The sequence below is a fragment of the Amblyomma americanum genome, chromosome 6 (genome assembly GCF_052857255.1).
Source record: "Amblyomma americanum isolate KBUSLIRL-KWMA chromosome 6, ASM5285725v1, whole genome shotgun sequence".
NCBI lineage: Eukaryota > Metazoa > Arthropoda > Arachnida > Ixodida > Ixodidae > Amblyomma > Amblyomma americanum.
The window spans coordinates 49,443,339-49,460,307 of record NC_135502.1 but is presented as its reverse complement, the minus strand read 5'-3'; the positions used below and the strand labels follow the sequence as shown (position 1 = coordinate 49,460,307).

At 44.1% G+C, this 16,969-nt stretch overlaps 1 protein-coding gene across 1 annotated transcript; it reads left to right on the top strand.

The window, feature by feature from the left end:
• Positions 1 to 745: 745 nt before the first annotated feature.
• On the top strand, positions 746 to 10,802 carry LOC144094699 (uncharacterized). Its single transcript, XM_077628616.1, has 4 exons — positions 746 to 857; positions 2,060 to 2,174; positions 6,233 to 6,532; positions 10,571 to 10,802. Exons 1-4 carry the CDS (start codon positions 784 to 786, stop codon positions 10,706 to 10,708), a joined length of 627 nt encoding a protein of 208 aa, XP_077484742.1. The 5' UTR covers positions 746 to 783; the 3' UTR covers positions 10,709 to 10,802.
• The last annotated feature ends 6,167 nt before the right edge of the window (positions 10,803 to 16,969 follow it).

Sequence of the window (16,969 nt, the reverse complement as noted above, 5' to 3'; positions counted from 1 at the left end):
GTGATGGTCGCCTCTGATTACTGCTGTGTATGAATAGCTCACTCATATATCGCATACACGCTCAAGGCAATAAAAACAGTAAAAGAAGGAAGTCAAAAGATCGGCAATCGAGCGCAACGTGAATAGCAATTCCATCTTCAACGAGGAATCGAAATCATCCCTGATAGCGAGAGATAAAAGAGCCGGCTTAAGCGCAACACCCCCCCCCCCCCCCCCTACCGCCTACGCAGTAGACAGTGCTAACATGCACCTGCTGTAAGACGTAGCACATCATACAGTATGCCAGATTTAATTTTTTGCTTTTATTTTTCTCCTACCTTAAGTAATCACTGCAGACTGGTATCAAAAATGCTCGCTTTGCACCTGAAGAGCGGATTGTTACTATTTCGTCTTACAGGCGACAGAAGATGGCGGTTTAGCAAATCGTCACTGCAGACAACGCACTGCAGTAGTGAACAACGCAACATAGTAGTGAACATACGTCAATTGCACTCCACTGACTGGTATCTTTACTGTGTTGAACTGAGCTTGATTCTGAGGTTGTTTTTGTAGCTTCATTACTCAAGTGTTGCCACCGAAATTTAGTGCCATGTTGAACCTACGGTCACAGGTTTAAAACGCTAAGGGTGCACAAAAACTACCGTAGACCACGATATGGTACCTTTTATGGTAGAGTTTAAACGCACTGTATGAACGTGCTCATAGATTATCACAATACTTAATGCACTCGTGCACGTGCAGGCCTTGGCGGGAGCATTGCGTCAGCAGCGCCACAGTGAGCCCATGACGTTCTTGGGCGTCTGGCTTCACACTGCAAAATCGGCACAGCGCTTTGTGGACGAGGTGTCCACCATGACGTGAGTGCACTGATAAGTGTTCACAGTGTTAATAAAGTGGAAAACAACCAGAAATCTCAAGGAATCAGTTGCTTAAAGCCTTCGGGATAGTCACGTGGTTTTACCGTAACATGAGCTCCTACAGTTTAAACATATGCATGTTCCGTTTAATGTTAATTTTAATTGTGCCCGCGGATGTGCTTAGTATTGTAACTTAAGTGTTTTTGATGGCTTAATTTCTTTTGTCGTTGTAGCTTTTTTCGATTAAAAGCTAGGAAAAAGACAAGAATATAATAGATGTATAGGTTTTTTACATACCACTGAATTCGTTTATAATCACTTATGGAATATGTCACGCTTAAGTAAATGCATTGCAATAATAAGAATGACTCTTCGCAAAATGCTGAGAACTTTCAGCGCCATCTGAAATTACCAGTCCAAGAACTAGCTTCTCACATTTTGCCTCCGTATAGTTAAACTGCCCAACATTGCCAAGTTGAATGCAGATGCCACCTGGCCAATGTGGAGCTGAGGATGAGCTTTACGGGAGCTCGTGAGGAGCAACCTGGGTCTCGCAAGCCCTACCGGTAGCTTTGTTTGAAACATCCAGCTGCCAGGGCAGGCGCGCATCGCTTAACCGCTGCACTACTGCGCCAATAGGCGTACGAGGGCTCCGTGCCATCTATGAATGCGATTGACAAGGTCGTGGCATTAGTGGCCCCGTGGCCACTAGTGGCCGAATCATAAAGCACCCGCTTAACCGCTGCACCACTGCGCCAGGAGTGGGATGATGACTTCCCGGGATATATTAATATAAAGCTGAGAACGACTAAACTCCGCATATATGGGCATCAATTTACCGATTACGCTATCACGCCGTACCTTTAAGGCGGAGGTTAAGTGTCTACTCCCATTTTTTTGCGCAAGTGCGATAATTTTTGTCACTGCAGACAACGCAATTCTAAAGCAGCGGTAAACGTGCTCGGATGGAGCAAGCAATAAATTCAGATCAGCTGCTGCCAGTGCTGGCCTGCCGCCCGAAAAAGTGATTGTCGTAAGTCAGATAATAAAGGTACTGTTGTGCTAGGCTGAGTGTCCGATGTGTAGCGAGTTCCTGCCTTCTGCGGCGCCCCCAGTTCACTGAAAGTTCTATGCGCAACGCTTCTTCGTAGTAAGGCAGCTTACTGAAACATCCACATGAATTTTTCTTGTTTTCTTGTTAGGCATATCACCACGATCATCCTGCAGACCCACATAGTGAAACCGCACGTCCCAGGAGACCATTGCATATCGGCGCCAATAAGCCAGACGATTGCCACCGAACTACATCCAAGCTTTGTAAGTAACTCAATGATTGCTACAGAAGCTTAAGGCAGCAGCCGTGCGTACATCAGGTTCAGCAGCGAGATAGAAGAGCGCGTATTGAAGCTACGATGCTAGATTTCCGTTTCACGACAAGTAGTAGTCGTTGTTGCCTCTAAGAGATAAGTGTCTCATATTCTGTCGCGCTCACACACATTAACACCTATTCGTAGTAAAGGGGACTTTGTGCTTCAAGGCTGATGGTATAAATGAGCATGATACATATCATTGTGTATGACTTTTTCCGGATTTTTTTTTGCGCAACCATTCTACTTGGTCGATAACGAATCCATACTGGCCCCGACTGGATTCAAGAAAAGCTGAAAGAGTGGTAGTGCTTTGCAGGTGAGCCGCGTTTCCATGGTGAGCGCTTCCACACTATACACGCTACGGGCATAACAGCTTTCACGCACTCGCCTCCCCAATTATTTTATTGCACGGCTAAATTTTAGGTACGAAAGCAATGCAGTGACACAGAATCGAGTGCCAGGGCTTTTTATCGCCGCTCTATATAAGAACAGTACATCAAGCTTAGTCGTCAACTAAGGCGTTTAGACCAAAACCGCTGGGGAAACAAAAGTTTCTACGTCATCGTTGTTTGCCGGTGTCCGCCTTTCGTCGCCACGAAATGAGACGAACCTCCTCCTATCATGTGGAGAGACCCCTCTCCTCGCGAGCAAAAAAGTGGAAGGTCGTCCTTCCTTTGATCTTCTTCTCACCTCGTCTATCGTTGCATGGGGGAGAACGCGATGAGGAGAGAAAAGACAAGAGCTCTCGCTCCCTCTGCCTTATCACCGCAGAATTATGAGTCACATAAAGCCTCTATCAAGTCTACATCATCATCATCATCATCATTTATTAACCCTTAAGGGTCCCGTCAGGAACATTACATAAGGGGGGGGGGGGTGGTACAGGGGTGTTCAGCCGTCATACATGAATATAAATAGAATGAATATAAATATAGAAGGAATATAAAAATACAGAAAAATATAGAAAATATAGAATAGGAAAAAAAGTAGAACAAGACGAAAAAAGACAGAAGTAACAAATTCAAATAATCACGTCATGACAGAGTGTAGCAGAAATATAAACAAAAACAAATTGCAACTTTGGAAGTAGCACAGGATGGTCAGTTAGCAGGGCTTGGAAGCTGGCATAGGGTGCAGGAAAAAATTATTTGTCGTTGAGATGGTCGATTAGGAGCTGTCTGAATCTGGAATGATTAGTCTCAATGATAATGTGTTCGGGGAGGTTATTCCAGCTTTCTATAGCACTGGGAAGAAAAGATTTATTGAAATAATTGGTGGAGCCGTGCAAACGCTGTATGCTTAAGGAGTTAAATAATCGACGAGATGATCGTACCGGAGCTCGTAGAAGGTTTTCTCGAAGTGCTGGAAAGTTAAAGTACAGTTTGTGAAAAAAACAAAGAATTGAAGTTTTCCTGCGAAAGGCTAATGACTTGATGCCGAGGGATGATTTCAACGCTGTGATGCTGAGCTGAGATTTATACTGTGAGGTGATGAAGCGTGCTGCCCGATTCTGGATGGCTTCGAGTGAATCTATCAAGTAGGCTTGGTGAGGATTCCATATTGTTGAGGCGTATTCTAGTTTAGTTCGAATGTACGTTTCATATGCTAGTTGTCTGGTGGCTGCTGTGGACATGGAAAGTGATCGCCTGATGAATCCGAGTGATCCGGAGGCACTAGCACATAGTTTCGTGATGTGATTAGCCCAGGTTAGGTTGGTTGTTATCTCGATGCCGAGGTACCGGTATGAATTAGTTTGAGACAGCGCTATGGAGTTCAGGGAGTACGAAAAATGAAGAATCGAACGTGTACGTGAGATGTGCATGAACTTACATTTAGAGACGTTGAGCTGCATTAGCCAGTCGGAACACCACTTCTGAATTCGGCTTAGGTCATCCTGTAATAATTCCTGATCACTGCTATTGTTGATGCGGCGATAAATGACGCAGTCATCCGCAAAGAGACGGACAGATGATAAAATACCAGATGGCAAATCGTTGATGAAGATTAAAAAGAGTAATGGAGCAAGAACCGATCCTTGGGGAACCCCGGAGATTACTCTAGTAGTTTGAGATGCATGACTGGCGATGACGGTGAATTGCAAGCGGTTGGTTAAGGAACAGTGGATCCAGGATAAGACAAGCGGGTCAAGTGACAGAGCTGAGAGTTTGGAAAAGAGACGCTGGTGAGGGACGCGATCGAATGCCTTGGCGAAATCTAAATAAATTATATCGGTTTGGAAGGCGGAGTCTAGATTTAGGTGAAGATCAGTTGTAAGTTCGAACAGCTGAGTTTCGCACGAAAAACCTGCCCTGAAACCATGCTGATTGGGAAAGAAGAAAAGGTTGTGGTCAAGGTGAGATGCGATGTGCGAGTATATTATATGTTCGAAAAGTTTACAAGAGATACATGTCAGTGAAATTGGTCGATAATTTGAGGGGTCGGAGCGATCTGCAGCTTTGAAAACTGGGACAACTTTGCTTAATTTCCAGTCGTCTGGAATCTGACTAGTGTTAAGAGACTGGGCAAAAATGAGTTGTAAGATTTGGCTCGTGAAATATTTAGTTGATTTAAAAATCTTAGGAGGGAGGTTGTCTGGTCCAGGGGAAGTGGATATCTTTAGATTATCTATGAGTTTTAAAATTCCCTCTGCTGTGATGGTAACAGGTGGCATAGGTGCATAGTTTAGACTTGGCACGGAAACAATGCTTGCTGTTGGCTCCTGGGTAAATACGGACGTGAAATAGGAATTCATGACGTCGGAGCGCTCGGGAATTGGGACATCGGAGCCGTCTCGTGCCTTCAGGGAAATATTGTGCGAACTGTTTTTATTGGGCGTGAGCAAGTTCCAAAACTTCTTGGGGTTTACCCGCATTATCTCAATGAGATCGTGACAGTAGAATTTTCGTTTTGAAGATCGTAATAACTGCGTGTATTTGTGCAGACTTGCAAGGTATTTGTCCCACTTCCTAGCGCATCCTGATTTCTTTGCGTTACGGAATAGGCGTTTTTTCTTTCGCGACAACTTCCTCAGCGCATTTGAGTACCATGGCTTATTGGCATCCCCACGAATGCAGATGAGCGGGACGTAAGCTTCTATAAGCGATAACATTTTCTCTTTAAATAGACGCCAGTTGTTATTCACGGATCTGCTATGTATGGAAATTTGAAACGTCTGAAGAAATTCTTCAAGGTGGGAGTTAATGCTTGGGAAATCGGCCTTAGAATAATCACGGATGTATTTAACAGACGGTTGGCGTATAGGAATTTCAATGGACAGGTTGAAAGTTATGATACAGTGATCACTTAGACCACTAGTACACGAAAGCGATTGAACTAATTCTGGATTGGATACAAGGACGAGGTCTAGTATGTTTGAGCCTCGAGTTGGTGCACACGCTGTTTGGGTAAGGTTAAACGTAAGGACCAGATCCAAGAAATATTTTGATGGACGAGATGACGCAGTCAAGTTATCCCAATCGATGTCTGGAAAATATAAGTCGCCACAGAGTATGAAGTTGGCATGAGAGAATCTAGACTGCAAATCTTCAAGAACAGAGTGAAGGTCGCTTATGAAGGAAGGATCCGTGTCGGGGGCTCGATAGCATGCAATTAGAATGTTGGTGCAAGAGGGAAAATTAAATTTGATGCAGAGTATTTCGCTATGGCAATTGATATCAACTGGGGTAGAAGAAAGGCTTGTTTTCACCAGAGCGAGAATGCCGCCTCCCCGACGACCAACTCTGTCTCGCCGGTAGGAGTGAAATGATTGATTGTCGTGCAAAAATTCGATATCATCTATATCGGATGTTAGCCATCTATATCGGATGCTGTACTTGTGGCACAGCTGCCGTTGTCATTCGAAGCACAGTTCTGGTGACCGGTGTCGTTTATCTTTTTAGGCGTATTTTAAGCTATTAACTCTCTACATACTAATGCTGAGAGATGAATCAAAGCTGATACACTGTCATTCTTTTATCTATCAAACTGTTGTGGATCGAATTCCAGGAGGTCGCCCAACAAGCCGTGGCACTGTTGCGAGCGCAGGGCGACAAATTCCGCGTCTTGTTCTCCTCCACGATGGGCGTAATGCTGTTCGTCGGTGCACAGAACTCTGAGGAGCCAACGGCCCCAAATCAGGCCTGCGAGCAGTCGTACATGGTCGACAACGACTTCACCTGCAGCGACAACGTGTCGCACGCTAAGGAACTTTACAACGAAGGCGGAATGTACGTCTACTCGACTTACCAGTCGGGAAGTCGCCGCTACTTCGTCACCTACGAGACAATCGACTCCTTAGAAAAGAAGGTGACACTCGGGCTGCTTTGCTTTTCTGTGAACGGAGCCCATGAGATGCATGTACCTGTGACACCTTTGGGCCATCTTTCATAAAGTTTTGTTTCGTTTATTTCGGCCTGATTTAAGCGGTCACGCTTTCCCGCTGACGTAGGCCGTGGCAGACGATGTCAAATTACTTTTTTTTATAAAGCGCCTGTCCCGCTGTTTTAATACGCATGGTTATGATAAAGTACGTTTTTTAGTCTTTTTTCGGGTAACATCATCTTAAAGAGATGAAAACTGCAGTGGCGTGCAGGTTACGAACCCTGGCTGCGGCAGAATTGTGTTTGTGGGCGCACGCCTATCGTCCCCGATGCCACCTAGTGAGCGAGCACGAGGGCACATTTGATATGCGTGAGAAAGAAAATACAAAACTGGTGCATCACTTCAGTGACTGGCCCTTTGCTTCACCACCTTACGCTGTTTCGTCATGACCGATGATATCAGGAAGGAGAGCGGAAAATGAAACGGAACCTTACGAAATGTGGTGCCGCTTGTTCAGGCTGCGCTGCAGCAACAAATCGGTCAAAAGCAGTAGGAGGATCGAAACACTGAACCTTTAAACAAGTCCTGCTGTATGTTCGCATCTTCTGTCGTTTCATGCGACTCCTACAAAAATAGATAAGCAGCTGAGCAGTATGACTCTATGCAATTGTCGTAATTGCTATCCAATTATGCGCTATATAGTCCCATGTCCTCATGATACCTGATTATAGATACTGGGTCGAGTATACTTGAATATATTAAAAGCGCGCTGGCGACGGAATGAGCACAGCGACCGCAAAAAGCTTCATCTGGGCTTCCTTTCCAACCTGTGCTGCCATCTAGGGAGCATGGTCAAAGTCGTATTGTTTCCCTCCTGTTCGGGAGCTGTCTAATAGGTGGGAGTGAGTGCGGGCATCTTTTACGACGGGCGTCAAAAACGCAAATGGATGCACGTTCATTCCAAGAGGCAATGAAGTAGTTTTAAGTACTTAATATTTTTTGTAGTGGTATAACCCCTACACATAGTCGCACTGGAGCGACAAGGGTAATCTACTACTTCATCTGCTCTGAAAGTGTCACGAGTTTCTCCATGTAGGACATTTCATGTCACACAGTCCAGAGTTCGAAATGCGGGAAAAGATATTTCAGTGAAGTTTTGGAAATACATTATCATATTACCAAGAGCTCGAACAAAATCGGGCTCAAAATTGCACTCCGGTTGTCAGAATATGTAACGTACTAAAGAAACAAAAATTCATATAACGCACCAGAGGTTTCGATATATTTTCTGGTATTTATTTATCAGACCTCAATTTAAATGTCATTGCGCCCACCATGTCACAGTTATCACACCGGTCACGAAAGCCTTGTGAATTTTGGACAGTTTACGCTGAAACTCAGCCAGCCGGCACTAATTCTGTGGGGGAAACGCCAACGCAAGGATATTCTATTAGTTTTCAAGCCAATACATTTCCAGAAACTCTTACTAGCATCATAAGAATGTTTTTCTCCGCTTCCGCCGGTGCTCAACGATCTTCATTCAGCATTAATAGGAATCTGGAACAGGTATGCTTCGTTTTCTGAAGCTGTATAGCTTTCCTCTGTAGCCGTTTGGCTGCGCTTGTGCAGATGCCAGTGGTAATTTTTTGCTTATTACCAGTTGGGTGAGGCGTTCAGAGCATCCTTGTGATGTCACCGCTTTCTAAAGGTCGCGAATGGTGCGGTTAAATGAGCATTGAGGATAAACTGAAGTCTACCTGTATCGACAGATTACCGCGCTCTAATCACAGAGAGATGCCTCTCGCCGAAAACGCAGACTATATAAGCTAGAAAGGAGCAAAAATACATAATAACGTTCTCGCTATCACCGGCCCATTCCGCAAGCCATATGCATGCGTCAACACTGAGTTTTGGACAGTTTTGGACGCGGATCGCAAAGGCCGCGCTACACTGCCATTAACTTCAAAGCGGTGTCAAACCGTCATTTAAGGCAGTGAGGTCGCGAGTTTGATTCGACAAACGGGAAGATATTTAAATAGCAATTGTTCGCCTACAACTGCGTCTTTTGAGGCTGAAAAAAACGTCAACATACCCAGGAAGGTCCTGGGAAACAATTTTTATTGAGACCAATAATGGGATGTAGTTGCCTTCAGTGTCCCTTTAGGTTAAGTACTGTTTCGGGCCCAGCCAAGAAACGCTGTGACTGCATGCGAACATATTTTCGGAGCGACAAAAGCAATAGATTCATGTTCGCAGTGCTGTCGTGGTGGCAGAAACTAAGATTTTGAATTTTTTTGACGCCACAGAAGCGCTCCGAGAACACATAGGCCTCGTCCGCGTCCTCTTTCTGCCCCTGTAACCCACCGTCGGTTTTACGCGGTAATTCGCGCTTCGATAGCATCCATCGCACGTAGCCGCTAACAAAAAGGGTTCCACTTAAAGACAGCTCAGCAAGCTATGGAAAGAGAAATTATAGGTGTACCGCTAACAGGCAGGAAGAGGGCAGAGTGGGAGAGGGAACAAACAAAGGTGAATGACATCTTAGTCAAAACCAAGAGGAATAAATGAGCTTGGACAGGGCATGTAATGCGAAGGCGAGATAACTAATGGTCCTTAAGTGTAACGGGCCGGATTCCAAGAGAAGGCAAGCGTAGCAGGGGGTGGCAGAAAGTTAGGCAAGCGGATTAAGAAGTTTGCAGGCATAGGGTGGGCGCAGTTGGCACAGTATAGGGTTAATTGGAGAGACAGGGGAGAGGCCTTTGTCTTGCGGTGGGCGCAGTCTGGCTGATGGTGATGATGAATAGAACACTGTAATCATTGTACTGGATAATGTGCCACTTTGACTGCTGTGTTTCGCCAACACGAAGCATTAGGGTTAAATGCCGGATCCAGTGAAGTTTATGTTGTACTCTAAACCCTTTTATTTTGTCGTATAATTAATCTATTGAAGATCTCTAAAATAAACAATCCTGTACCCTTATTAAGCGAAGTTAGCCGCAGTTGTTCCGCCGATTTAAGGACGACTACCAGTAAACTGGCCTTCTCCTTCAATCTCTTCGAAGCCTGTTCGGCCTCTTTCCTTTCCCTCGCGTAGCGAATGAATATCGCTCTAGATGATTCCACGCCATTTTCGCACCACTTTCGCGTGGTTATGCTTAAATACACGCTTACCAACAATATCAACAGAATCCGTATGCAGAAGTAGTATGCATAAGTAAGGTTATGTACACAGACGGGCTGTTGTAGCCAGTATTGTGGACCACTCTTTCATTGCGCCTCTGAAAGGCTATAACGATTCAGAAAGGACTTGCTGCTGTTTTGTTTACTTCTATGCAATTCTTGTGGGAGTCACTAGTGCTCACGACAAGGCATCCAGGACTGCGGTTGTGTTCCTTCACCGCTGTCACTTTGAGTGCTGGAAAGCTGCAGCTCTGGGTCAGTTTTTACAGCGCTGCTGGCTGTGTTGTCCTGTCCGCAAGCCGTAGCTTAGCTTTAGCTTAGAGTTAACAATAATGACAAATTTTGAAGCTATGAGGTACGAGAAAGCAATCATGGCTGTCCTTGTTTAGTGGTTCTATTTTTCCACAGTGGAACAGGAGAGAAAGCAGCATATACAATATGCGGCGTCCCCCATAGCCTGAGTCGCTTAGAGACGTTAAACCCCCATAAGCCTAAACCAAGCATATACAATGCCGTGGAGCCCATGAGTCTTCCAATGACGAGAGCATGTTTCGTCTTATTACCCTTATCTTAATTTACTCGTCTTCAAATGCCACGCTGTACTTGTGCGTTTCTGTGGATTTATACCAGAGCATATTTCCATAATTCTCCGGGGCGCAGCCAGCCTCTTTAACGAGCGGTGCGGAGGAGAAGCGTATGAAATATGCGTGAAAATCAAGTTCTTGTTCATTTTTTGACTAGCTTTGAAACTGTAGTGCGAAAACGAAATCATAACCCTTTTGTTACTGAATTAATATGAATACTGAATTAATATGCTGTGGAAATGCGCTGCTTGCATTTCAGATGAGAAAGTACATAAGCTCTTCTGAAGGATGGGCGGCGTTCGAGGTTCAGCGCGACGTTTGGAAGACTTGTGGCCAGGACAGAGATTATCTGCGTCTCGAGGTTGCCCAAGAAATAGCTCGCCTTCGGCAAGCGTGACGGCCAAGCGGGTCTCCTAGCGACTGCATGGCCGCCACCCATTTTTTTTCCCCACAGCGCTTAGACGTCGCCGGCGTGGCGGAAGCATTCACCACGTTTCCTGTGCATTTGCGCTAATGCATTGCGATATTCGCCTGTAATGTAGAATTAGGATCTTTTTGGACGTGTATTTTGATTCCTGTATGAGTGCTTAACTGTTATGCTTAATACAAAAAGACTTAGAGCAAGAACTTTATGTGCATCTTCCTTAACGTTTGTCTGCCGCATCCAAGTGACGCCTTTACACCCTTTCGAACTTAAGATAAACAACACTCAACGCCATCAGAGTATAAGACGTAAAGTTCTCCGTTGCCGAATTTTGTCTCCCTGTTCATTTTGTTCTTCGTTCTTTGCGTTTCTTCAAAATACCGAACAGCAGCCTATGTTGCTGTGACAAAGGCTAGTATAGCTTTACATTCGGACAGCTTGCAAAAGTTTCCTGTTGAAACTGCAAGCTAGATTAAAGTTTGATACTAGTTTAAAATGTGCTCCAGACTCCAGACTTATTTTCATATAGCTGTTTTAACAGCGGCTCATAGTTATACCTTCAATGCTGGCTTGCTTATTCCCACTTTCATATCTTCAGTTTCACAACAATTGGAACCTTTTCCTGGGCACCTGCACGCTTATTCTGTTGGGCAGCGTGGAGTTTCAGGACAGCCCACGATAACCGTACTAATGTTCTCCTTTTATTCAGAAAACTTCTTAAGTATTAATGCATATTGAAAACCGTCCTTTTAAATAAATAGCACTACTTATTGCCCCACTCTGACATCGCTTTCTGCGTTCATGTCGGGAGATTGTGTGCGCCAATACAAAACCTCAAAACATCTGGTAACCATAACGGAAGTTTTGAGCGTGAATGGTTGTTGCACTGCATTGTAGCTTTGTCTCTCGTGCGGGAGGAGCTGCACCCCATATTCCTTGTGCTAGCTTATAAACAAAATATAGGCGTAAGTCGTGTACCTATGCTTGTATAATGAATTGTGTCGCCTTCAGTGGCCTCCATGGTGGGTCTGTGCTTTATAGTTTGCGAGCTTTCGGCATTGTTACACGAGCTGCTTTGTTTTTTTCCTAAGCGCACTTCATCGGAGAAAACCCTCCCCTTAACTATCATTATCGGTAAATTTTCGGGCTCCTTTATTCTTATATGCATTACTTGGTTAATTTACGCCAGAGGTACACGGCGTCGCCTTTTTGGTCTGAAATGTGAGGAACGCGTACAAAGAAAACCAGCCTCCACAAGACGCTTAGAATATACGTAGTCTAATTCACATTTCTGAAGCTTGTCACCGATTGGCATCCGAAGATCGTGTCTCGCCGACAGAATACCCGCTTGACGAATGATATTCTCAAACTCACATGCACTGAGCCGTGTTGGATTTCACGAAATTGCAGTGATATGACAGTTTTAAATAAAATGGCTTTCACAGGTACGTGCAAAAATAGAGAGAACGGGTATGATGCATGCCGTAGTGCATGGAATATCAATAAACGAGCACTTCTGCATCTCAATTTCATAAACGAAACGTTCATAAGAAACAACCCGGCGCAGTGCAACGTCGTACTCCGTACGAGAAGTTTCAGCGTTGAAGCCGCCGTAGTGCTCGTTATCAAAATACTACAGATACTCCCGTTTACGGTTACTGTTTTCTGAAACCATGCACAAAGTGCAACGTAGGTGCTTGAAACTTCGACCACGTGTCCATTTGTTTCTATATTTTGTTATTCATTTATTCAATAGAACACTTCTGGGGTGAAGGGCGAAGCTAAAGAAGTAATAAGGCCTTAGAAAGTTGTAAGGCCCCGTCACTTCGCATACAAATTTCGCAAGAAATATCGGTGCATACAATCCGGCAACCGAAACCGTACTTGAGAAGCCAAATAAATAGATGCGCATAGGCACAAAAAACAGCAAATTTAAATGGCGTACACAGAAGCCATGCACGCCACAGTTAGAGCCCGTACGTCGTACTGAACGAATATAAAAAAAGCAAGGTCAGTCAGCGCGTAGAGGAATATTTAATCAGGTACTGAATGAAACCCGTCAGTAAAAAAATGGGAAGCATATGATTGGCGAAAAAGAAAGAATATTGCATAGAAACATTTTCTTTCTCTCCAGTTTTCCTCGTGCCCAACTTTCCTGAGGATTCAGCAACTAGTTCCATCCTGCCAGTAGCGAACAGCGCGTAACTCTACGTAGATGTTCCAAGCATGCAATTTTCACAAGACTAGAAAGTCCCGACAGAGTCTGCTCGAACACGGCTATTATGATCGCCGGCTTTTCGTCTTCGCTGCAAAGTCTAACCAATAAAATGCTTCCCGCGTTCACAGCAGCTATTTCCGCCGTCCGTAGAAAATCATTCCCATATTCCAAAATTTCTAAATTCGCGTGGCAAGTCTTAGCCTTCAGCACCATCCAGCACGTGGTGAAAGCCGTGGAAAATAGAAACATTCCTAAAGACTTCGTGGGCTTGATTATTAAATTTTCCCACCAACGAATCACGCTCATCAGAGCAAGAAGACCTTATTGCACTGTTTTAAATGAAGAGATGAAGCAGTAAAAAAGAATGACAATTTTTCAGAGCGTGAGCGAAATACTACACGAAACAAAAAATAAAAAGCCACAGCTTTTGAAAAGAGCAAAGCCTTTTTTAAAATCAACATTTACATCTGCTGTGTTTAACAGCGTCAATGTTGAAAAACGTCATGTTAGAGGTTCATGGTTTTTATAGATGGTGACCTAAGTGTAGGATTTAAGATAGGTTATTGACATGAATTACCTGAATATGTGCTCCGAAGCCTATGTTTGTGAACCCATAGCAATAACTTGAAATAATACGCCTTGTCGGCCCGCAGCATATCATATTTTATAGCAAGTGGTTGTGTGCGTAAGTTTCTGATGTTTCTGTTAAGATAAAAGTCTTATATGCGAGGCATTTCTTTTGCATAACTAATAGCCCATTGTAATTTGGGTTTTTCTTTGTTCCCATATTAAAATGTCTCATTATAGCCTTTAGTAGAATAACAATTAGTATAATTTCATTATAGTATGTGCTGTATTTTACATCACTCCTGAGTTCTTCAAGATGTCTAGTCCGTGAAAGATTGTCAGTGAACAGAAATTTTTTCAGAAATTTTTTTATACTCCTCACGTTAGAATAAATTTAAAGTTGCCCAAAAACGTATGTGCCTAGTTTTGCCAGTTTTTATTCCTAAACGTTTCAGTCGCAACCATACGGACACATTCGAAAGCTAGGTGTTAGCAGCTTTTTCCAGTAATTGATTTCTCTCGGCCTTCAAGAACACGTTTGTATTTTCGGCATGCGCTATTAATTCGAGGAAATTAGCCTTGAGGCTATATATAGCAAAACAGAAATTCTGAAAAGGGTTAAGACAAGTACACCTAATAAAAAATGCGCAACGCTTAATATTCAATCTACATGAACTGTAAGTTGCATCACCGAGGCCATGTATTAGAATGGATAAAAGAAAATGTGAATTAAGGGTAAACGAGATGATCAGTGTTCGTGAGTTTACCATACCGATTCGCGGTAATTTTGTTCTTGAACCCGGAAACATTGACAGGTCATCCATTCCGAACAGCACGCTTAATTTCACCCTCTGCCTGAAGGTTGTAGCGAGCCAAAGCGTAACACTCGTGCAGGCCAGGGTTGAGCATTGCACCACGATCAATCACGGCGCTGTTATCAAGCCTTTCATTCCGTCAAGCTCGTGCATGTTCTGTATTGAATCAGGGCACAAGACAGAACCCCGAGGGCAGAGGACAACAATGAACACATCCATCACCGTAAGGTCCAGTGATATTACTGTAGTTTACTGCCAGCACGTCTAGCGTATCGAAACGCGGAGCTTTCAGGGTATTTCAAGAAGAAGGGTGCTAGCTAAAAAAATCAGCGTGCGCGTAGAATCGTGACGCCGGTCAGGATTTCCACAGGTTTGCAAATTTTGTCCCTGAGACTGTTCATTGAGCGCGATGAGATGCAGGACCTCTTGGGATTATTTCAGGCCCCAGATCATAATGAAGGGGTTTCGTGTGGCAATGTATGGAGATAAGAAGAGAGGGAAAAAGGGACCGTGATAAACGAAACGCAAAGCTAACCTGAAAAGCTCAGCAAAAAACATGAATGTCGATACGCGAAATCGTGCAGAGACAAACCGGTAATGACTATACTAACGCTTTCTTGGCCGTAGTCCCTGGTCTGCGTTTGTCATTGAAGTGTCTTTATTAACCTTCCCCGTCTTCAAGTAACAGGTCTTCTTCACGTCCAGCCCTGGAACAAAGTATACCTCTGAATAAAATCTTTGGAACAAGCAAAAATAAAAATGTCTTCCGCATCCACTCGCACCTACACATGTGGCCCCTTCTGAAGACTTCTAAAGTGCGTTATGCTGCATCAGCAGCAGGTACAATGAGTGGCGTCCTGTAATTAGCGCGCGTGCATATCTCAAAAATGATACTGGAGCCTCCCGTGGAGGGTTTTTTTCTGGCGTCGTATTTCTGTTACCGTTATTTTTTTCACCGGCGTTAATTGCTTTTGCTGTAACAACAAATGTCAATATAGAGACAGCGCCTGTGCAATTCTCGTCACCACTGCAAGAGTCATTTGAGCGTCTGTGCTTTATATGGCTGTTGTAATTACACCTCAGGCGCTGCCTTTCTTAATCTACGGTGTGCGATGCTTTGCTCTTGGGTCTTGCTCTTGTTTCGTGGGTGCGTGGTTTGTGTCAAACGGACGAGCCCTTTTCTTCTTGCCGCTATCTGGCTTTTTGTAACACTGCTTTTTTTCTTGCTATGCGTTTTGTTTCCGCTTTCTTTTTGCTGCTGTACGTGAATGTCATCTCGTATCTATGCTGCGTGATGAGACAGGCAGATAAAATATTTTGCAACGAAACGGTGAAATGCTTGGCGTCATAATTTTTTCTTATTTGGAGGTTCTGTGACCAGAAAGCCTGGTCGGCTAGCAATAAAATAATCTGCATTTTTTTCGTACTTTGTTCTTCACATTTTGAAAACCATGAATTATTATTGGTATGGACGCAGTAACAAGCGAAGACACACGTGCCTTTGTTCTCCAGGACCTGCGAATACAGCCGACCCACGAGATCTGAGGCATTTATATACGAACTCTCCCTCCGCAACGATTAAAAAGAAAGTAGTATTGACCTCACTTACCCTTTAGCACCATATGTATCCCCACCTCGCCGTACTGCAGTCATACATCTTTCATGAAGTCCAAACTTTGTGTGTCTTCCGTTCTTCCAGTTGTCGTTTTGTTAATGTGTAGCGCGTTATTCACACCAAAAGTCCAAACTACCTAACGCTTTCCTGGCCGTAGTCCTCGGTCTTCGTTTTTCGTTGCAGTGTCTTTATTAGCCTTCCACGTCTTCAAGTAACAGGTCTTATTCACGTCCAGGCCTGGAAGAAAGGACGTGAATTTTGGTATGCCTGGCAGTGGTTTGCCCAACTAGATGACTAACTGGCTTTAGTCGGCTTGCCCATCGATATGCTCTGCTCTATACAGTACTGTAAATAATGCCATACCATCTCTTCTTCTTGATGGCTTCCCAATGCTGCCACTGTCCCGTCTTTTTTTCTTTTTTGTATGAAAGCATCGCTTAGTGTTATGCCAGTAGTAGGTTGCCCTGAAACATCATCGTGCAGACGCCCACCCACCTGTCTAGAGCGCTCAAACGGCTAACTAATCTGGCGCCATTTAGGATTGAAATAAGATTCAAAACAGTACTTCATCGTGGATGCATAATTGCATGGATCATGGTTTACTTATCGTATTCCACAAAGCTGTACCTATCTAGTCAAGCAATCTACTTATCTCAAAAGGCACAACAGAGTGCATTGTTCGACTGTACTTTTCAAGGTTGTGTACATATTCACAGCTCGTTAACAAGCCATAATTCAACAACATCAGCTAGAAAGAGTGACTAAGCGCTCCCATTTCATAAGTTTAAGCAGTTAAATCCTTGACACGGCACCGAATTTCTGTAGTCATCAGCCAATACTCGGAACTACGCTTGAGGACTGCAGCTTTGTTTGTTGGGTCGTCCACAGTTAAGTATTCAAGATAGGCAAACAAACTGAAAAGAAAGGGCGGTGACAAGCGTTTTAGAGGGATGGGGTGGAGGGGGCAGGGGTAGACAGAATGTGTTAGTTAGCCCTATGTATTTCTGCCCTGTGTCATT